The sequence below is a fragment of the Sus scrofa genome, chromosome 5, assembly GCF_054392235.1.
Source record: "Sus scrofa isolate SSC_HxYL_T2T_F1_AM1 chromosome 5, Sscrofa_HxYL_maternal_Yorkshire_Landrace_v2.0, whole genome shotgun sequence".
In the NCBI taxonomy this organism is placed as follows: domain Eukaryota; kingdom Metazoa; phylum Chordata; class Mammalia; order Artiodactyla; family Suidae; genus Sus; species Sus scrofa.
This window is the reverse complement of record NC_139387.1, coordinates 96945039-96968625: the sequence shown is the minus strand read 5'-3', so window position 1 is coordinate 96968625 and position 23587 is coordinate 96945039. Positions and strand designations below refer to the sequence as shown.

General features: G+C 43.7%; 1 protein-coding gene and 1 long non-coding RNA gene across 2 annotated transcripts in view; both read right to left on the bottom strand.

The window, feature by feature from the left end:
* Nucleotides 1–21903, bottom strand: part of UBE2N (ubiquitin conjugating enzyme E2 N) — a 41865-nt gene extending 19962 nt beyond the window's left edge. Inside the window, exon 1 of the mRNA XM_005664262.4 lies at nucleotides 21804–21903. Within this exon, the coding sequence (XP_005664319.3) occupies nucleotides 21804–21833 (30 nt within the window). The 5' untranslated portion in view covers nucleotides 21834–21903. The remainder of the gene's footprint in view (nucleotides 1–21803) is intronic.
* LOC146403572 (uncharacterized) lies at nucleotides 10791–14981 on the bottom strand. The gene is made up of 2 exons (XR_014804487.1): nucleotides 12387–14981; nucleotides 10791–12215 (listed from the first exon to the last, which is right to left on the bottom strand). It is a non-coding gene; the product is annotated as an uncharacterized LOC146403572 (long non-coding RNA).
* Nucleotides 21904–23587: the final 1684 nt, after the last annotated feature.

Sequence of the window (23587 nt, the reverse complement as noted above, 5' to 3'; positions counted from 1 at the left end):
GATTTGAGGGCTGGCCAAAGAAACTGGGGGATTCAAATCATTTGGAATAAAGGGATTTCTTTATAGCATATAATGCTCACATACACACAAACACACACACACACACACACACACCCCGACAGTCAAAAAAAACCCTATAGGAGTTCTCTTGCGGCATAATTGGTTAAGTATTCAGCATTGTCACTGCAGTGGCTTGGGTTGCTGCTGTGGTGTGGGTTCAATCACTGGCCCAGGAACTCCCACATATCGCAGGCGTGACCAAAAGAAAAAAAAAAATCTGTAAATTATGTACAATTACAGAAAAGCTGACATTAAAAAACAAAAACAAAAACAAAAACAAAACTGTATAAATCCCTAATTCTGCAAGACTAAAGGTACGCCAAACACCGCCGCATCTCAAAGGCTTCTTGCCCCTGCCTATCATGGGCTGCACCAGAGGGTCTGGCAGGTTTCTATCTTTGAAACCTCTACACTGGGAAGTTTTATCTGTGCCAGATGTAAAGTAAATCTCTCACTTATCCTTCTACACTTTATGATTCCGGAGGTACAGCTCTGCCAAACACATTTCTGCTCTTCCAGGGGCTCCCTGTTAAACTCTGCAGATGAGGTGGGAGTGTTAAAACTACAAGAAGAGACTTGCCTCTTCCGGGCTTCTGGTCCACCTGAGGTGCCTCTGAGCATCACCCAATATCCCTGCAGCACATTCATCCTATCTGCAGCTGAACCCGTACCAGCTTATCTGCCACAGCCCCCTGCCCACCCCCACCCACAGGGATAGACTCTTTTCAGAGGTGTGGATCCCAGCTGGGGCTCTTTCTTCAAGTTTCTAAATTTTAGTAACTTCATTTTTCTTTGTTTTTCCCCAGACTTAGGAGAGATACCTGCTTCCTACAGATGCTACCTCCACAATGCCTTCAAATTCTTTCACCCTTCAATCCCCTAAGTAACAACTTATGTGACAGCTCCCAGGTGTTCACAAAATTGCCAGAGTAAGGACGAGCCCAGCCGCCTGCACGCCACCTAGTACCACCCCTTCCCTCTGGGCCTCCACTCAGCAAAAGGTACACAGGACAGTTGGGAAGCAGAAGGGCAGCTGTGCCAGGGAAGGAAATGCCAACTCTAGAGGGGGACCCACATGAACCTCTCAGTCCCCAGTGCCTGGGAGCTCTGCCACTTAACACAGGCATCAGCCACAATGTCCACAGCCGACAACAAGACAATCATCAAATTCAGGATTGGAGTTCCCGTCGTGGCGCAGTGGTTAACGAATCCGACTAGGAACCATGAGGTTGCGGGTTCGGTCCCTGCCCTTGCTCAGTGGGTTAACGATCCAGCGTTGCCATGAGCTGGGGTGTAGGTTGCAGACGCGGCTCGGATCCCGCGTTGCTGTGGCTGTGGCGTAGGCTGGTGGCTACAGCTCCGATTCAACCCCTAGCCCGGGAACCTCCATATGCTGCGGGAGCGGCCCAAGAAATAGCAACAACAACAACAACAACAACAACAACAAAGAGAGAAAAAAGACAAAAAAATAAATAAATAATAAAAAAAAATTCAGGATTAAAGGTGGTTTATTGCTACCAACGTGAGCTTCAGATAATCCAGTCCAACGCTACCCCAACTAAGATCCACCCTTGCCCACCTTTCAAAGCAGATGCTCTTTGGAGAACAATCTCTTAATATGCTTCAAAGTTAAGTGTGAATGACCCAAACAGAATTTCACTTTTTTTTTTTTTTTTTTTTTTGGCCTGTAGGGCCACATGTGTGGTATAGAAAAGTTCCCAGGCTAGGGGTTGAATCGGTGTTACAACTGCTGGCCTAGGCCACAGCTGCAGCAATGCAGGATCCGAGCTGGGTCTGCAACCTACACCACAGCTCAGAGCAATGCCAGATCCCTAACCCAATAAGCAAGGCCAGGGACTGACCCCGCATCTTCACGGGTATCAGTTGGCTTCATTACTGCTGAGCCACAAGGGGAATTCCCCAGAATTTCACCATCTTGGAAGAATATTAAGACTCCCAAACACCATACAGCCAACTTCTCAACCGCACTGCTCCAGTACCCTGATAAAAGATTTAGGGCTCAGCAATTTTGCACACAGCTTAGTAATACTTTGCGGTAACAACTTCATATATTTGGGCATCCAACAAATCTGAAGAAAAAAGGTAAGCTACCCAAATCAAGACTAAGGGGGGCTCTTCCTGCCAGAGGATATATACGTCTTTTCTCAATCTTTCCCACTCCCATTATAAAGCTCTTTCAGTAGACATGACAACACAAGACTTCATATTGAGACTCCCCATTGCGGCTCAGCTGTTTAAGAACCCAACACAGTGTCTGTGAGGATGCCAGTATGCTCTCTGGCCTTGTTCAGTGGGTTAAGGATCCAGCATTGCCACAAGTTGTGGCACAGGCTGGCAGCTACAGCTCCAACTCACCCCCTAGCTGGAAACCTGCATATGCCACAGGTACAGCTGTAAAAAAAAGACTTGATATTGAGCAAAATGGGCACTATTTCTTTTTCTTTTTCTTTTGTCTTTTTAGGGCCGCACCCTCTAGCCTACACCACAGCCACAGCAATGCGGGATCCGAGCCGCGTCTGCGACCTATACCACAGCTCATGGCAACGCCAGGTCCTTAACCCACTGCGCAAGGCCAGGGATCAAACCTGCGTTCTCATGGACACTAGTCAGGTTCATTAACCACTGAGCCATGATGGGAACTCCTAAATATCTACATTTTTAAATCCACACAGGAGGAGTTCCTGTTTTGGCTCGGTGGGTTAAGAACGCATCATAGTGTCTGTGAGGATGTGGGTTCTACCCCTGGCCTCACTCACTAGCTTAAAGATCCGGCGTTCCCACACAGTGCGGTCCAGGTCACAGGTTCAGTTCAGGTTTGGCATTGCTGGGGCTGTGGTGTAGGCTGGCAGCTGCAGCTCTGATTCAACCCCTAGGCCAGGAACTTCCATGTGCCCCAGGTGCGGCCATAAAAAGAATAAATAAATTAAATTAACTAATTAATTCACACATGAAAGCCTGCTTACTGACAAGGACTGGGTTCGTGGCTCAGAGTCTCTCTGCATACTAACACAGTAAAATCTGCTAGTGCAATCCCTACAAAAAAGGAAAACGACACTGGACTTCCGCAATGCCTTTGTTTACGGCCCTGTTACAACTCCTAGTGTTTCCAATTAAGCACTAAAAAACAAAAGGCTAGTAGGTGTGTGTGGGAACCATGAGGGCAGGATCTACAGGCTTTCAAAAAAGTACACGTGGCACCCAAACCTTGACCGAAGGAGTGTCAAATATTTTTTCTTTTTTGTCTTTTTCCTTTTTAGGGCCGCACCTGGGGCATATCTAAGCCCCAGACTAAGAGTCCAATCAGAGCTGCAGCTGCCAGCCTACACCACAGCGACTTGGGATCTGAGCCGCATGTGCAACCTACACCACAGCCTGTGGCAAAGCCGGATCCTTAACCCACTGAGCAAGGCCAGGGATCAAACCCACATCCTCACAGAGACTATGCTGCGTTCTTAACCTGCTGAGTCACGACAGGACTATTTATTTTTCTGATGCTTACAAAGAGCAAATTAAAGTATCTTTTCAGGAGTTCCCTTCATGGCTCAGCAGTTAAAGAACCCGACTAGGATAACAACTGTGGCTCGAATTCAGTCCCTAGCCCAGGAACTTCCATATGCCAAACGTGGGGAAAGAAAGGAAGAAAGGGAGGGAGGGAGGAAAGAAAGAAAAAATCTTGCAATTTGTGATAACATGGATGAACCTAGAAGATATACTGCTAAGTGGGATAAGCCAGACAGAAAGAAAAATGGACATGATGTCACTTATGTGTGGAATCTTAAAAAAAAAAAAAGTCAAACTGACAGTAATGGAGATTGGAAAGGTAGCATCAGAGTCTGGGGGGAGGAGGGAAGGTATTGATCAAGGGTACAAAATTTCAGTTAGATGATGAATAATTTCTGGAGACCTAATGTACAGCATGCTGACTGTAGTTAATAATGCATTGTGTGCTTGAAATTTGCTAAGAGATCTATAGATCTCAAGCGTTCTGATCACTGCAATAAAAGCAACAAAGGTGACCACTGGAAGTGACAGTCTGTGGTAATCATTTCACAATGTATACATATGTCAAAGCACCACCCTGTATGTACACTTTAAATATACACAATTTTTATCCATTAAATTTTTTTTGGCTGCACCCTCTGCATATGTAAGTTCCCAGGCTAGGAGTCCAATAGGAGCTGCCAGTCTACGCCACAGCCACAGCAACACGGGATCCGAGCCATGTCTGTGACCTACACCACAATTCACAGCAAAACCAGATTTGTTTGTGCTGTGCCACAATGGGAACTCTCAAAAAAAAAAAAAAAAAATTTAATACCTTTACAGGATCCCAGAAAATAAAGCAAGTGATTTATATTTTATCGCTGATTTTTTTTTTTTTTAACCCAGCCACACCTGCAGCCTGTGGAGGTTCCCAGGCTAGGGGTCAAATCTACACCACAGCGAGCTTATATCACAGCCACCACAATACTGGATCTGAGCTGCATCTGCAACCTATGCCGCAGCCTGTGGCAACACCAGATCCTTAACCCACTAAGGGAAGCCAGGAATTGAACCCACATCCTCACAGACAGACTCTATGTGGGTTCTCAACATAGTGAGCTACAACAGGAACTCCCCTGATTTTCTTTTCATGGCATCTATAGAAAAGAATGAGTATTTCTAGTCCTGAACCACAATGTTTGATACTAGGGCTATGCTCAAGATGACTACAGATAAGATTCTCCCAGAAGAGCAAAAAACACCCAAACCCAAACAAGAGAGTGCCAGGCACTCCCATTTCATAGGAGAATGCTCCCTCGCAAACATGCATAATTCAAAAGTTGGAAAATACATCATTTTGACTGGTAAACACCATCCGTATCAGAGGTTACAGAGGAGAGAGGAGACAAGGAAGGAGATGCCAATTAATTAAGATGAAAAGCCCAGACTGTGAACAAGCCCTATATGCCAAGCAATCTGAACATGAGTCTATAGACAGTGGAGAGTAACATGATCACATTGGGTGTTTTTGAAATAATGTGGAAAATGAAGAGAAAAAGAGAAGGTGCAAGTCAAGACAGAAAGGGGAGTTCTCAGATTACTGAAAAAAAGCCCAAGTAAGAGCTCACATACAACATACAAAGGGAGGAGGGGAGACAGGAATGGGTTAGGAAAAGCAGAGGTTCTGCTTTCTGAGGTTCAATCAATCAGCTTAATAACAAACTGATGTCTGAGAGAAGAGGGAGGAGCAGAGAAGAAGAAAAAGAAGTAAATCAACAGCAACTGGGTTAATGCTGATGTAATTAATAAAGACAAGAAACACTGGAAGTACTGATACACAGGAGAGGAGACAGTCAAATGAATACCTTCCATTATAGAAGGTGATTTTAAAATGTCTGCAAAGTTAGAGCTCATCAATGAATTTGGCAAAAGTGTAGGATACAAAATTAATATACAGAAATCAACGGCATTCCTATACACTAACAATGAAAGATCAGAAAGAGAAATTAGGGAAGCAATCCCGTTTACTATTTTTATTTTTTTTTATTTTTTATTTTTATTTTTTTTTTTGGTCTTTTTGCTATTTCTTGGGCTGCTCCCGCAGCATATGGAGGTTCCCAGGCTAGGGGTCAAATCGGAGCTGTAGCCACCGGCCTACGCCAGAGCCACAGCAATGCGGGATCCGAGCCGCGTCTGCAACCTACACCACAGCTCACGGCAACGCCAGATCCTTAACCCACTGAGCAAGGGCAGGGATCGAACCCGCAACCTCATGGTTCCTAGTCGGATTCGTTAACCACTGCGCCACGACGGGAACTCCAATCCCGTTCACTATTACATCCAAAATAAAATACCTAGGAGTAAACCTACCTAAAGAGACAAAAGACCTGGAGTTCCCATTGTGGCTCAGTGGTTAACGAATCCGACTAGGAACCATGAGGTTGTGCGTTCGATCCCTGGACTTGCTCAGTGGGTTAAGGATCCACCGTTGCCGTGAGCTGTGGTGTAGGTTGCAGATGTGGCTCGGATCCCGAGTTGCTGTGGCTCTGGCATAGGCTGGCGGCTACAGCCCCTATTTGACCCCTAGCCTGGGAACCTCCACATGCCGTGGGAGCGGCCCAAGAAATGGCAAAAAGACAAAAAATTAAAAAAAAAAGAGAGAGAGACAAAAACCCTGTATTCTGAAAACTATAAGACACTGATGAAAGAAATCAAAGAAGACACAAATAGATGGAAAGATACACCATGCTCTTGGACTGGAAGAGTCAATATTATCAAAATGATTATACTACCCAAGGCAATCTACAGATTCAATGCAATCCCTATCAAATTACAAAGGACATTTTTCACAGAACTCAAACAAAATATTTTAAAGTTTGTTTGGAAGCACAAAAGACCCAGAAGAACCAAAGACATCCTGAAAAAGAAAAATGGAGCTGGGGAGTTCCCGTCGTGGCGCAGTGGTTAACGAATCTGTCTAGGAACCATGAGGTTGCGGGTTCGGTCCCTGCCCTTGCTCAGTGGGTTAACGATCCGGCGTTGCCGTGAGCTGGGGTGTAGGTTGCAGACGCGGCTCGGATCCCGCATTGCTGTGGCTCTGGCGTAGGCCGGCGGCTACAGCTCCGATTGGACCCCTAGCCTGGGAATCTCCATATGCCACGGGAGCGGCCCAAGAAATAGCAACAACAACAACAAAAAAAAAAAGACAAAAAAAAAAAAAAAAGGAAAGGAAAAAAAAAAAGAAAAATGGAGCTGGAAGAATCAGGCTCCCAGACTTCAGACTATACTACAAAGCAACAGTCATCAAAACCGTATGGTACTGGCACAAAAACAGAAATATAGATCAGTGGAACAGGACAGAAAGCCCAGAATTAAACCCACACACCTACAGACAACTAATCTATGACAAAGGAGGCAAAAATATACAATGGAGAAAAGACAGCCTGTTCAATAAGTGATGCTGAGAACACTGGACAGCCACATGGAAAAGAATGAAATGAGAACACTCCCCAACACCATACACAAAATAAACTCCAAATGGATTAAAGACCTAGATATAAGACCAGACACTATCAAATTCTTAGAGGAAAACATAGGCCAAACACTCTCTGACATAAACGACAGCAACATCTTCTCAGATCCACCTCTTAGAGGAATGACAGTAAAAACAAAAATAAGCAAATGGGACCTAATCAAACTTCAAAGTTTCTGCACAGCAAAGGAAAGCCTAAACAACACAAAAAGACAACCCACAGAATGGGGGAAAATCTTTGCAAATGAATCAACTGACAAGGGATTAATCTCCAAAATGTATAAACACCTTCTGCAGCTCCATAGCAAAAAAACAAACAACTCCATCCAAAAATGGGCAGAAGATCTCAACGGACAGTTCTCCAAAGAAGACACACAGATGGCCAAAAAGCACATGAAAAGATGTTCAACATCACTCATTATTCAAGAAATGCAAATCAAAACCACTAGGAGGTACCACCTTACACCAGCCAGAATGGCCATCATCAAAACGTCTACAAACAATAAGTGCTGGAGAGGGTGTGGAGAAAAAGGAACCCTATGACACTGTTGGGGGGATTGTAAATTGGTACAACCACTGTGGAAAATTAAAATTAGAATTACCATCTGATCCAGCAATCCCACTCCTGGGCATCTATCCAGAGAAAACCATGACTCGCAAAGACACATGTACTCCGATGTTCACTGCAGCACAATTTGCAATAGCCAAGACATGGAAACAACCTAAATGTTCATCGACAGAGAAGTGGATCAAGAAGATGTGGTACATACACACAATGGAATATTACTCAGCCATTACAAGGAACGAAATACTGGCATTTTTAGCAACATGGATGCACCTAGAAATTATCATGCTAAATGAAGTCAGTCAGACAATGAGACACCAGCATCAAATGTTTTCACTGACATGTGGAATCTGAAAAAAGGACACAATGAACTTCTTTGCAGAAGTTACTGACTCACAGACTTTGAAAAACTTATGGTTTCCAAAGGAGACAGTTTGGTGGGTGGGGGATGCGCTGGGGTTATGGGATGGAAATCCTATAAAATTGGATTGCGATGATCATGTACAACTATAAATGTAATAAATTCACTGAGTAATTAAAAAAAAAAAGTCTGCAAAACATCTAGGTGGAGATAAAAGAGCAATCAGAGAGGCCTGAAAATCAGCACTAGATTTTGGAATCATTGATCAATGTGGACTGAAACCAAGTAAATACAGAAATGTGTTCAGGAGAATATATAATGAGAAAAGGCTCCAGGTCTGAACCCCAAGAGAACATGAACTTTTAAAGGCTTTAAACTATTATAGCAAATAGGATACAAGCCTTCATATTAGTTATACTGGAAAGCTGTACAAAAGTTCAGAATACTGCTACCACTCAGCATTTGTGCAATTTTTTGATAACTGCTTAAAGGCCAGTTTAAAAGCCAAAAGGGAAAACCATTCCAGAATTAAATCATCACAGCTTCTTCTCCATCAGTTTTTGGGGTTTAAAAAATTTTTTTTTCTTGTATACAGCCATATATCTATGGCATATGGAAGTTCCCAGGCTAAAGGTTGAATCAGCTGCATCAGGTTCTTAACCAGCTGAGCCACAACAGGAACTCCTCTATTCTCTTTTAAACCTCCCACTGTGGCTCAGTGGGTTAAGGATCGATCCAGTGCTGCCACAGGCTGCAGCATAGATTAAAGATGTGGCTCATATCTGGCACTGCTGTGGCTGTGGCATAGGCCTCAGCTGCAGATCCAATTCAATCCCTAGCCTGGGAACTTCCATATGCTGCAGGTGCAGCCCTAAAAAGAAAAAAAGAGTTCCCATTGCAGTGCAGTGGAAACGAATCTGATTAGTACCCATGAGGATGTGGGTTCAAACTCTGGCCTCAGTGGGTCAGGGATCTGGTGTTGCCATGAGCTGTGGAGTAGGTCGAAGACGTGGCTTGGATCCCAAGCTGCTGTGGCTGTGGCTGTGGCCAGCAGCTGTAGCTTCAATGTGACCCCTACCTGGGAACTGCCATGCACAGTGGGTGAGGCTCTAAAAAGCAAAAAAAAAAAAAAAAAAAAAAACTAGAAATAGGGAGTTCCCATCGTGGCGCAGTGGTTAATGAATCCGACTAGGAACCATGAGGTTGCGGGTTCGGTCCCTGCCCTTGCTCAGTGGGTTAACGAACCGGCGTTGCCGTGAGCTGTGGTGTAGGTCGCAGACGAGGCTCGGATCCCGCATTGCTGTGGCTCTGGCGTAGACCGGTGGCTACAGCTCCAATTCGACCCCTAGCCTGAAAACCTCCATATGCTGCGGGAGCAGCCCAAGAAATAGCTAAAAAAAAAAGACCAAAAAAAAAAAACAAACAAAAAAACCCCCAAAAAACTAGAAGTAGCAGAAACCCAGGGAAAGTGACTAGGTCAGTGCCACAAAAGTTCTTTTTCTCTTTCTTTTTTTCATTTTTGGCCCCCCTTCAGCATACTGAGTTCCTAGGCCAGTGATCAGATCCAAGCCACAGTCACGACCTAAGCCACAGCTGTGGCAACGCCAGATCCTCAACCCCCTGTGCCAGGCCAGGGAAGGAACCTGCAACCCAGCGCTCCCAAGACATTGATGATTCCATTGTGCCACAGCAGGAATTCCACACAAAGTTTCTTAATCATAAGACAAAAATAAAAGTCAATACTGATCCCTACCCACTATTTACAGAATTGGCCTAAATTTCTCAGTGTCCAGAAATCAAACCTAATCTTTAAAGATAAAAATTTACTGGCTGCTGACAATTAAAAAACAGTAATAATGGCTTACAAGGCTAAAGCATATTTCTCAAATGTTCTAAAGCAATGAGGGTTTCAAATGTGATTAGTTTTATGGTAACCAATGCAGATTTACCTGCTAAAACTTCTGCTCTGCTTCATTCAGCATTGTAATTTCTTAAAAATATTTACTTAGACGTTCCCATCGTGGCTCAGTGGTTAACGAATCCAACTAGGAACCATGAGGTTGCGGGTTTGGTCCCTGCCCTTGCTCAGTGGGTTAAGGATCCGGCGTTGCTGTGAGCTGTGGTGTAGGTTGCAGACGCGGCTCGGACTTCACGTTGCTGTGGCTCTGGCGTAGGCAGGCAGCTACAGCTCCAGTTTGACCCCTAGCCTGGGAACCTCCATATGCCACGGGAGCAGCCCAAGAAATGGCAAAAAAAAAAAAAGACAAAAAAAAAAAATATTTACTTAGAGGAGTTCCCATCATGGCTCAGCAGTAACAAACCCAACTAGCATGCATGAGGACGCAGGTTCGATCCCGGCCTGATCCAGTGTTGCCATGAGCTATGTTGTAGGCCAGCAGCTGCAGTTTCAGCTTGACCCCTAGCTTGGGAAATTACATATGCCGTGGGTGTGGCCCTAAAAAGACCCCCAAAAAAGTATTTACTTAGAAAACTTCAGCTAAAAAATGTTACAGGGAATGAAGCACTGATACATACTACAATATGGATGAACCTTGAAAACATGCTAAGCAGAAGAAGCCAGACACAAAAGGTTCTATTATGTGATTCCATTCATATGAAATGTCCAGAATAGGTAAATCCATAGGGACAGATAGTAGCTAAGTGGTTGCCAGGGGCTGAGGTAGTAGAAGTGACTGCTAGAGGCTATAGGGTTTCTTTTTTGGATGAAGAAAATGTTCTGGAATTAGATAGTGGTGACAGTTGCACAATTTTGTAAATACATTAAAAACCAATGAATTATACATATTTAAAGGATGTATTTTATTATATGTGATTCGTATCTCAAAAAATATTTTGGTTTCCTTTTCATATTCCGTAAGATTTTAGCATTTTATCTATGAACTGGAGACTGGAAAAGCAAAAGGAAGTAAAAAGGAAATAACTATCTGAATTACTGGATCATTTTCACATGTAATCTATTTAGCAAATTTATCGGATTTTCCGTAGTGACTACATGTCCCTGAATCTCGCTTCTAAAGGAAAAACCTTTCCAATTGAAAGACTGCATCTGAAGTGTCTGTGGTCCAAGCCAAGAAGTGCTGACTCACGTTACAGTCGGCACTGCTAAATATCTTCCTAGAGCTGGACGCGTCTAACCTGGAAAAACATTCTTCTCCCACTGCCCACCACCCCCCATTCCGCCCTTCTACTTCTCTCTCAAAATTCAGCTAAACTGTCACCTCCTTAAAAACCTCTTTCCTCAAACCAATCTCAAGGGTTTCCCGTCCAAAATGTCAGGTCTTCGGCGTTCCCATCGAGGCCTTTGTTGTCTATATTTGAAAAGGTATGGCTATGTGTGGTATATAGAACTTTAGTTCTACCACATTCCACCCATCTTTGCCTTGAAGCCAAGCACATATAAGGCCACCGGTTCTGTAAAGTACACACTAAAATCATGTGGAGGGCTTCTTTTTTTTTTTGGCTGCACCTAAGGCATGTGGAGCCACAGCAGCAATCCATGGCGCAGCAGTGACCACGCTGGATCCTTAACCTGCTGTGCTATTCTGATGTACACCCATAAGCTAACTACTCAGATGATAAACAAGTGTTCACAGAAAATACCTTCTAGTTCCTATCATGCAATCAGCAGCCGGCCCAACTAAATGGAAAAGATTTTGATAAGAAATAAGCAAGTTGGAGTTCCCGTCATGGCGCAGTGGTTAATGAATCCGACTAGGAACCATGAGGTTGCGGGTTCGATCCCTGCCCTTGCTCAGTGGGTTAACGATCTGGCTTGCCGTGAGCTGTGGTGTAGGTTGCAGACACGGCTTGGATCCCGAGTTGCTGTGGCTCTGGCATAGGCTGGCAGCTACAGCTCCGATTCGACCCCTAGCCTAGGAAACTCCATATGCCGAGGGAGTGGCCCAAGAAATAGCAAAAAGACAAAAAAAAAAAAAAAGAAAAAAAAAAGAAATAAGCAAGGTTTGGAGTTTCGGTCGTGGCTTGGTGGTTAACGAATCCGACTAGGAACCATGAGGTTGTGGGTTCGATCCCTAGCCTTGCTCAGAGGGTTAAGGATCTGGCGTCGCTGTGAGCTGTGGTGTGGGTCGCAGATGCGACTCGGATCTGGCATTGCTGTGGCTGTGGTGTAGGCCAGTGGCTATAGCTCCGACTGAACCCCTTAGCCTGGGAACCTCCATATGCTGCGGGTGCGGCCCTAGAAAAGGCAAAAAGACACAAATAAAATAAAATCAAATTAAAATAAAATTGAAATGAAATGAAATGAAATAATAAAATAAAATAAAAAAGAAATAAGCAAGGTTTGGCCAAGTGTTCAGATCTCTTTCTAATCAAGTGGCTGGAACCTGACTGGAGATTATAGCCTTAGCTTAACCCTTATCTGAACCACAAAAATAAAGACAGGGAGACAGAGTGGGGATCACTTAATAAGGATAGCTCTTTTATTGCCGAAGGTAAAAAACTTCAAGCTTTACAGCTATAAATCACTGTGCCTCCAACTGTAAAATAAAATGGCTTTTTAAAAAAGCAGTGGAGTTCCTGCTGTGGTGCAGTGAGTTAAGAATCAGATTGTAGCAGCTCATTCTCTGAAGAGGTACGGGTTCAATCCCTGGCCCAGCAGAGTGGGTTAAAGGATCCGTGTGGCCGCAGCTGCAGCTCAGATTCCATCCCTGGCCTGGGAACTTCCATATGCCACGACGCAGCCATAAAACAAACTTTAAAAGAAAAAAAACAGCCAAGGCAAGAACTACAGTATGTGTAGGTATAGGCGGGACTTTTATTAGAAAAGCATGTTTCCTTACTCTCTCTAAAGGCAAGTGTGGAAATTAAGTAGGCACAAATACCCTTCCTGAGTGGAACACACAAAATTCAATTCATATAACAAGTGTAAGATAATTCTATTTTTAGGCTTACTGAATGAAAAAAATTTTCTTTGAAACTCACATTAGAGTGGTTATGGTCTGATGTGATGACACCTCAAATATATTTTCCTACCTTCTCTTTAGTTCCTTCTCGCTAGAACCCCAAACTTCCCCAAATGCAGGGACCTAGGAGAGGAGAGGAATATGCCACCCCGGAAGAGGCATGCCATCTTAAGGCAAACCGTATTACTAAACAGGGACTCACTTGCTCGAAAACCTCTAATTAAACTACAATGAAACACTCCCCACCACACATACTGGGTTTCTGGAATATGCTGTGCATATTCTCCACCCCCCACCCCTTTTTCTGCTTTCATAACTGCCATTCCATTTGTTGACTTTCCCTCCTTCTCTTCAAATTTAAAAATACTTCCTCAACAAATACCTTTCCTTAGACTAGGATAAATCCCAAATATTTCATTCCTGCTCTCACAACACACCTCACTGTAATTTCTTATTTCACAACTGTGTTTTTCACTAATCAGGATGCCTATCTTGTTCACCTGGCTTAGTGAATTCATACTGCGCATTCAATAAATGTCCATTTAATTGAACTGAAACATGTTTTGTGAATAGATAATAAAAAGACAGACAAATCTCAGTCTGAAGACTGAATTTGGCCTTGGGCTTTTACTAGCTTACTAAAGCCATTTTTGCCCCTGCCCTACAGTAAAAGGTTAAAAAAAAAAAAAAAAGGCAAAGAGGATGGTAATCCCAATGGTCCTTAAAGGTCACTACAAACACAGTGACTTTCAGACAGGGAAAGACAAATATCATGAAATCGCTAATATGTGGAATCTAAGAAAAGTGACACAAAAGATCTTACAAAACAGAAACAGGCTCAAAGATTTTTAAACGAAATTCACGGCTACCAAAGGGAAGTGTGGAGCAGGAGGATAAATAATGAGGTTGGGATGGACATATAGACACTACCATATATAAAATAGATAGGAAACAAGGACCTACTGTATAATAGAGGGTAATCTGCTCAATATTATGTAAAACCTATATGGGAAATGACTGAAAAAGAATGGATATATGCATTCGTAAAACTGATTTACTTTGCTATACATCTGACTCTAACACAACTTTCTGAATCAACTATACTGCAATAAAATTTATTTAAAAAAAAAAACCAAGCACAGTGACTTTACAGTAATAACATTTTCCTTAGTATAAACTATAAAGAAATCCTAGAAAGTTGTAAAGAAATAAAAAGGAACCATACTTTCAAGACACAAAGATAACATTTGTTACATTTCTTTCTAGTATTTTCTTGACCACAATGCCTTCAATCACTAGACTGTAAAGACTTTGAAAATAGTTTTTGTCCAAAACAGACCAAACCTTTGATAGTGACATACTGTTATGGTGTTGAAAACTGAAGGAGTTTGAAAAGCTGAAGAAATAGCTAATCATATTTAAAAAAAAAAAAGCAAAATATTTCAACATTAAATTCTAAAACCAATGCCTAAAATACTTTAAATTATAGCCGAATCCCAATTATTCAGAAGCATCTTAGTTACAAGCCAAGTCAGAATAATAAAAATTTCTATGCCTCATTATCCCTAAGGAATTTTAGAATGGCTACATCCAAGACTTTGACAGACAGACAATGCCCTAAATGGTGTTGTATAGCTCTTAAAAAATTAGGTAATGTAATTTTTTCTGTTGACAATAAGGGCTCTTAACCAACTATCCAGTTCTTCTGACCACACATTAATGGTTTCTGTCCCCAGAGATACCAGGGCCACAGATCCCACTCTCCTAGACTCTGGTGGTCCTACATACGATCTCATCTACAAATTAAAGATGACTGCACTTAACATTTTAAAAAATTGGGAAGCATTTTTTAAAGTTACTAAGATTTCAGCTGAAATTAACTGATTCCCCATTATTCATCTCCTACTCTGCATATCCACGTCCATGCCCTCCATATACCACACCTGCAAAGAAAACTGCAACTGTGTAACACCAGTCCAACTCAGCTCTGGTACAGGAAGAAAAAAAAAAAAAAAAGAACTCTGATTTCTTGATGTAACATTACTACATACACTATGCCTTTCAGATCCACTTTGTTTTTAGAAAATACAATTATATAACTTAGTAATTAGGCACCCACATCAGAACTATGATGACAACAACTGCCAAGTCCACAGCCCCTGCTGGATGCCATCCTCATTTCCTTGGGTCTGCTATTTATTTCTACAGTGCATATGCATCCATAACTCACAGCAACAGATTCAAATGTACGTTCAGAATCCCTAATTTTCTTCTTATATCCATTTACCCGTGGGTAAACAAACCACAGGTTCGACAGAGGGGAAAAGGATACTGCCTCACAAGCCAGGAATCCTCGTCATCCAACTTCTCTGGCCTACCATCTCCTCATCAGAGAAGGCAAAGAACAGTGCTCTCCACTGCGTATGGCTGTAAGTCATGGAAGAAACTCAGAACTTCCACAAAGCAAATGCATCAAATCTCTGCTATCATTACTGAGCATGCTAGATACTCAGGAAGTACCTAACAATGTGACAAAACTCAATTTCTATTGTGTGAGAGTTCATCAATCTATACTGAAGAAAGTGCTTGACAAAGAGGAGCTTAAAAATAACTGACTGCTATTTTTAACTTCCTTTCAATTATACCTACATTCCATAATCAAAATGTTAGCTCGTATATTAAATATCCATACAGCCTAAAAGTTTAATCACTACTAGAAGTAGTTCAGGGATTCTTAGCCTGGAATCCATGGAGACCAAGAGGATTCACAAATAAGCTTATCAAGAACCTGAATCTCCAGAAGCATGCGCAAAAAAATATAGTTTACTGTCCTAGGAAGAGTCAGAAAATTCTTAAATTGAGATGACCAAAGGAACTAAAAACCACAGTTTCTACTCAAATTTTTACTATACAAGTTTTATCTGCTGCCTAAAGATATTTTAACTACAATTTATAAAAAGTCCATCTTCACCATGGTGAGTTTTTCATGTCTTTTTTTTTTTTTTTTTTTTTTTTTTCACCCAATGGTAAAAAAACATTATCAGCCAAAGATTTTCAGGGCTTTAAAAAAGGGTCAGTTTTCTTTTCCCAGGCTAGGGGTCTAATCGGAGCTGTAGCCGCAGACCTACACCACAGCCACAGCAATGCGGGATCTGAGCCACGTCTGCAACCTACACCACAGCTCATGTGGCAGCACAGGATCCTTAACCCACTGAGCAGGGCCAGGGATCGAACTTGAAACCTCATGGTTCCTAGTCAGATTTGTTAACCACTGAGCCACGACAGGAACTCCAGGGTCAGCTTTCTGATTTGGTTTTCTTACTACAAACTACCTTACGTACTAGAATATATATCAAGTGAATGACTTTTAAACAGGGACAGGAAAAAATCTGTATATGTAAAAATCAAAATTATTAAAATAAAAAAAAAACTCAAGTCACAATACAAAGTCAGATCATATTAAGTTTTTAAGAATTAGAATGCCATCCTGGAGTTCCCGTCGTGGCTCAGAAGTTAATGAATCTGACTAGGAACCATGAGGTTTCGGGTTCGATCCCTGGCCTTGCTCAGTGGGTTAAGGATCCGGTGTTGCCGTGAGCTGTGGTGTAGGTTGCAGACTCGGTTCAGATTCCGCGTTGCTATGGCTCTGGTGTAGGCCAGTGGCTACAGCTCCAATTGGACCCCTAGCCTGGGAACCTCCATATGCCACAGGAGCGGTACAAGAAATGGCAAAAAAACAAAAAAAAGAAAAAAAAATTAGAATGCCATCCTGTCAATGTAACATGTAAAGGTGAAATAAATTTGTTTTTGATGGGGCCTCAACTACAGACCTCATTTATTTGTTCCCCAAATAACTGTGGTTCTTACTGACAGATAAAGGAAGACCCCTTATGTTAGGTACCTTTCAACCTATGTGACTTTAAGCTTTAATCCCTCTGTCACTTTTAGAGTCTAAAATAGGTCTGGCCCAGGAAAAATGAGAGAAAAAAAAGAAAATCCTATAATTCTAACTAAACACATAACCGCCAAGATTCGGTATAATTCATACATGTGCAAAGTATCACTAGATATAAGACTATGCATTACAGCTTTGGCTGTATAGCAAAATACAGGAAACAATCTAAAATATATCAATAAGCAGATAGTTAAATTAAGGTCTAACCACAAGGTTCCACAAAGCAGCCCTTTAAAAAATAGAAAATCAGTCACTTCAAGATATATCTGGAAGCAAAGGAGGGGAAACAAGGTAACAGTATTTACTTGGGAGGAAGGGAATAGGCCTACATATAAGCCCTACGTCTTTGTAGTCTTTCAAGAAGAATATACAATAAAAGTAGTGGTTGTGGAGTTGCCACTGTGGCTCAGCAGGTTAAGAACATGACTAGTACCCATGAGGACATGGGTTCAATCCTTGGCCCTGCTCAGTAGGTTAAGGATCCAGCATTGCAGCAAGCTACAGTGTAGGTCAAAGATATGGCTCAGATCTCTGGTGTTGCTGTGGCTGTGGCATAGGCAGGCAGTTGCAGTTCCAATTCCACCCTTATCCTGGGAACATCCATATGCCTCGGTGTGTCCCTAAAAAAAAGACAAGAAAAAAAGTTGTGGTTGTTCTGGGAGAGGAACTAGAATGCGAGAGGAGAGAGTCTTATTTTTCCTCTATGTACCCTTTAGAACCTTTCAAAGGTGTTCTATGTATCTCCTAGTCAACAAAATAAAAGACTAATTTTTTTAAATAAATTTATGAGTAGGATTAGAAACGTTTAGCTCAGACATAGATTCAACAGAATCTACTAAGCAGTAACAATGTCCTATCATATAGAATAACTCTCCTAAAAATTTCTTCCAAAGAAATTGAAACTTATTCATTCATGCAATCAGTTATATTTCAGTATCTAGACATTAAATTTGTAGATTACATGTTTGAAGCTTTTGAGCAATGACAAAATCATCAAAGAATCCCTGCTTTCATGGAGCTTTAGTGGGAGTAGTGACAACCAGTTAAGTTATATAACTTTGAGTAGTGACAACTATTATACAGAAGGGAGGGAAATACAGGAATAAAGAGCCTCTAAGGGGGAGGGAGGAGGACTGTGTTTTAGGACAGTTAAGATAAACCTCTCTGAGGATATGATATGTAAGCCAAGAACTAAATAATATGACAGAGCAAGCAATGCAATAAACAGAGGAAAACCCTGTACCTAGAACATGTGGAGCCTTTTATTGTTCGGGGTTCAGCAAAGCAACAGGGTGGCTGCAAGGGAGGGACCCAGGGAGAGAAGTGCAGGAGATGATCTCAGAGGCAGGCAGACCCCAGATGCATGGAGGGCTGGCAAAATTTTATTTTAAGTGTGATGAAGAACCTTTGTGGAGTTCTGAACAGGTGAGTGACAAGATCTATTATTTTCAAAAGTAACACTAGCTGATGTTTATAAGGAGGCCAATATGGCAGGCAGACAACAAATGATGGAACTGAACAGTCATTTCAGGTAGGGAAATGTGTCTGAGTCAGGATATAATTTGAAAAATATAAAGAATTTGCTACTGGATTGGCAATGGGAATCCAAGTGGGACAGAAACTAGGTAAATGGTAATTCAAAAAATCAGTTTATGAGGTTCCTGCCATGGTGCAGCAGAAATGAATCCAACTAGAAACCATGAGGTTGTGGGTTCGATCCCTGGCCTCGCTCAGTAGGTTAAGGATCTGGTGTCGCCGTGAGCTACAGTATAGGTTGCAGACGCGACTCTGATCTGGCATTGCTGTAGCTGTGGTATAGGCCAGCAGCTACAGCTCTGATTAGACCCCTAGCCTGGGAACCTCCATATATGCCATGGGTGAAGCCCTAGAAGGATGAAAAAAAAAAAATCCTATATGTGTACAGTCACGATTGTTTTATATTTATTATGTCATTTCATGACAATAAGAGGCAGAAGAAGGTCACACTGGGTCAAGATCCAAGTTCTGCCTCTTGCCAGCTTTAAGGCCCTGAGAAAGTCCCTTGAATGGAGTTCTAGACTATTAAACATATTTTCTACTTTATCAGGTGTCTGCAGGTACCAAAAGGTTGAAGAATTTTGCAAATGTAAATAATGCCCATTTTGAGGTGAAGGCACCTCACTGTCCGATGCAGATGGTATGTTCCCATCATTCAGGACAGCAGTGTGGTATACCCACTTACCACCACCACCATATTCCACCTAAAACCTTTACTGTGGTTGACAATTGGTTTTTTAAAAATTCTGATATAAAAAAATATAAACTTATAGAGTTCCTGTTGTGGCACAGCAGAAACGAATCTGACTAGGAACCATGAGGTTGCTCAGTGGGTTAAGGATCCAGGTTGCAGACACGGCGCAGATGTGATGCTCTGTGGCATAGGCTGGCAGCTGTAACTCCAACTGGACCCCTAGCCTAGGCACCTCCACATGCCGCGGGTGCAGCCCTAAAAAGCAACAAACAAAAAATAAATAAATGTCAATATAAATATACATACACACACATTTTTGTTGATTATGGAGACATCTACATAATATATGCATATGCTCTAGAAAAAAAACACTACCACCTTTAAATCCTTCCTAGGGATTGGAGAAAACAGTTATTTTCCCTATAAATGGCATTAAAGTAAAACCACCTAATCAAAGCACCTATCTTCCTTTCTTTTTCTTTTTTGTCTTTTTGGGGCTGCACCTGAGGCATATGGAAGTTCCCAAGCTAGGGGTCAAATAGGAGCTGTAGCTGAAGGCCTAAGCCAAAGCCACAGTAACTCGGGATCCGAGCCACATGTGCAAACTGCACAACAGTTCACCACAAGGCGGAATCTTTTAACCCACTGGGCAGGCCAGGGATCGAACCAGAATCCTCATGGATACTAGTCGGGTTCATTACCACTGAGCCACACCAGAACTCCAAGTCATCTTTCATTAGAGAGATACTATCAAGATGACTGTAAAATTAAGATTATATATGAATTATCATTGTCTTGGTTTAAACAGTAAAACATAAAAGTCCACTGTAAACTAAGTCACTGTGCGCCAAATGAACTGAATGATGAGGTCTTCAATTTACTGCTTTATACATAACTGTAAGTTTATACACAAGGTCACACAGAATTTAGTTTTCCATCCAAGGTTTTCAAATAATTGTAGAATATCTCCAGCGTTAAGCAAAAATGGAAAAGTATACATAAAGCCTTTAGTTCACTGCACACTTAGGGGAATTACCTTGAATGTCAATGTGTACTGTGTACTTAGTTGATGACCTAAAGAACAGTAAGTAAAAATCCAAGGATATTTGGTACACAGCTCCATCCTCCACCCCTCATTTTCAGCGGGGGCCTCCATAAACAGGATCACTGGGGCCATGCGATTGCATTACAACTGAAATCACATTGTAAGGACCCTCCAATACACACACCCATTAAACTGTCTTGGACAGAGTCTAATACAAACCTTTTAATACAACAAATGAAGGTTTTATACAACACTGCACATCGTTAGACTCCAGCACACAATGACTGTTCTACTTCTGTAATCTGTGAGACTTTCTACCTTACAAAACACGTCTTATCAAGCAATTTTGCGTCAGAGACACCCGCTTCTCAAATATAACTCACTGCAACTGCTCAAAGCACTACACATCCTTCAACAGGTCAATCACTTAGCATGCATCTCCCCCCTAAACTTCAAGGATAAACTAGATTAAATACACGCTTACCAGGTTATGGCAAGCAAAATGATGCTGCAATTTAGGAACTTTAACTCGCATATTAAGCAATACAGAAGTTCAACTAATTTCCTTCACTAACACTAACCGAAAATCTCAAGGTGTTTGGTTTTTTTGGTTTTTTTTTTTTTTTTTGGCTTTGTGGGTTGCAAGTAACATTTCGCATCTGAGGACTTGATGAAAAAGAATTTGTTAAACAATTTACAAAAGCAAGATATCGAATTTCTCATGGTTCCACTCGTACTTGTCAAAGTATGTATTCAGGAACAGCCGAAGAACGGTTTAATAAAGCGTACAAAATCGAGAGGTAAAAAATTTCAAGAGGGCCCCCATACCTGTGCCGCAATCCACCCCCCAACCCCGGCCTGCTCTTGTGTTAAACTATTTCCTCTGAAAAGAAAACGCTCCGAAAGAGTTTGCCAACCAGAGTAAAATCACTTCGCGGAGATAACGAACGGAAATGCATTTAAAGAAGAGAAGCTCGCGGAAGCGAAGGCGGCAGGGCGCGGATCCCCCAGGTCCCCTGACCCCGGCGGCCGGGGGCGAGCATGTGCCGGCGGCCGCAGGACGCGCGGCCCTCCCGGAGCCGCCTCCCGGGGAACAGGGCCCCGCCCGGCCTCACCCTCCCGGTTCATTCATTCTGAACCTGGGGCTGCCGCACCCCGCCCTCCCGCCCGGGCCGAGACGGGGATACGAGGCCGAGTCCAGCCACAACCCCCACCCAGAGTCGCCCCGCCGCGATTCCCGCGCGCCCGCGGTCTTCGCTCTCGGGTGGTCTGAGAGATCGCGGAGGCCCGCGGCGGCGCGAGCCCAGAACACCGCAACCCCGCGGCCCCACCCTCCGCCAGGGCGCAGGCCAGGCCTGCCCCGCTCGGCCGACGGCCGCCTAGCAGCCCCCGATCCCCGCCGCCGGAGTGCCCCACTGCGGCCGGAAGTCTCCCCTGCGCCCCCTCCCCAGCGCCCGACTTCCCTCGCCGCTGCGGCCGGACCCTCTCCGCTCTGCCTCGGGCCTTCCAGCGCGGACTGCAGGCCAGAGGGAGCGAGGGGCGATGCTGTCCTGTCCGCTGAGCGCACAAGAGCAAAGCAGGCAGCCGGAGGCCAGCCCGGGCGGTTACCTTGATAATCCTGCGGGGCAGCCCGGCCATCTTGTCAAATCCCGAGTACGGCCTCTGGTCTTGTCTCCGGCTCCGCTCGCCTCACGCACGAGTGGAAGTCCCGGGCTCCACTTCCGGGGGACGTTGCCGCGCCCGCCGCCGCCGCCGCCGCCGAGGCCCCTCGGGAAATGTAGTCCCTGCTCGGGCGCGGGCGCGGGCGGGCTTCCCTCGGCTCCGGCCCCCTCCCCCGCGTTCCCCGCCCCAGCCCCGGCCTGGGGGTGGCGGAAGTGACGCGCCGCGTAGGGGCAGGGACGTGGGGGAGGCGGCGCGGGCGGTGCGGAGCTCTGGCGCTCGTGGCCGATGCTGCCGCGTGCGACTGGGACTGGGTGGCCGGCGCCCAGCAGGCCTCTTATCCGCGGCCACGCCCGCACCAGTGGGCGACGTAACAGAGGCTCTGCGCAGACGTAGCCCATTCATCCATTCATTCGTTCGTTCATTCAACGTTACTGCGCAGTCGGGGCTGCTGCTGCCAAGAATCAGAGGTCAAGTTGATCCGCGGGTTCCTTCCTCAAAGAGAGAAGACCGAAATTCGGCTGCAAATTTCCCAACTGTGGGTCTCAATAGTTAACCAGAAAAACACAGTCAGAATTCTGTTGTTTAACTTTTGCATAAATCGAGGCTCTCTGGCACATTCCTCAGACCTGGGAAAGCTAAAAGAAAGGGGCTCGGAGAAGGTTGAGGGCAGGGCATAAGAATGGATTCTGAACGCCAGGACCTCATGGTTGAGTTGCAGTGTGGCTAGGTAGAGGAATGACCAAGAAGAGGATTAGAGAACCTAGTGTAATCCCTAAAAGAGGGATTACCTTTAGAGCGCAGGGGCGGGGGGGACCAAAGGAGGATTAGAGTGAGGGTGCCCCAAAATGGGAATATTGGGAAAGCATTTCATAGCATCCTAATGATTGATTGGTTGTTTTGCGATGGGCTTTGGAGGGTATTATTTTACTCTATCGTCATAGCAACCTCAAGGTTTTTCCTCCACTTTACAAATGGAGACGGTCACTTTTTCCAAGGTTGTGCGGGAAGTGAGCTGTTTTCTTTCCAGGCAGATCTGCCAAAACATGCACCCATTAACTACTTAGCCACGACGTTTCCTAGCACAGGAGTACAGACAGTAGATAGTGGTGAATAAAGGTGTGCCAGGTGCTATGTTAATGGATGAGAATACAGAGAGGCCGACCCTCCTTCCAGGAACTCAGAGTCCAGCAGAGAAGAGAGGAAAGTTAACAGGAATTACAATCCAATGTGTTAAGGGCCATAATAGAGGTTCCTCCAAGGTGCTATTTGAACACTCAGGCATTAATTGCTTAAGAATTCAGAGAAGGCTTCTCGAAGAAGTGGCATCCTAAAGGATGAGTAAGAATCTAACTGACCTGGTAGGGAAGAGCATGCCAGGCCTAGAAAAAAGCCTGTGAAATGGCATTGAGCTATAACGGGGAAAAAAAAAAATGCATTAAAGAAATGGGGGGAATTCCCATCGTGGCTCAGTGGTTAATGAATCAGACTAGGAACCATGAGGTTGTGGGTTTGATCCCTGGCCTCACTCAGTGGGTTGAGGATCCAGCATTGCCATGAGCTGTGGTGTAGCTCTCAGACATGGCTTGGATCCCATGTTGCTGTGGCTGTGGTGTAGGCTGGTAGCTACAGCTCTGATTAGCCCCCTAGCCTGGGAATTTCCATGTGCTGTGAGTGCGGCTGTAGAAAAGACAAAAAGACAAAAAAAAAAAAAAAAAAATGAGGAATATGAA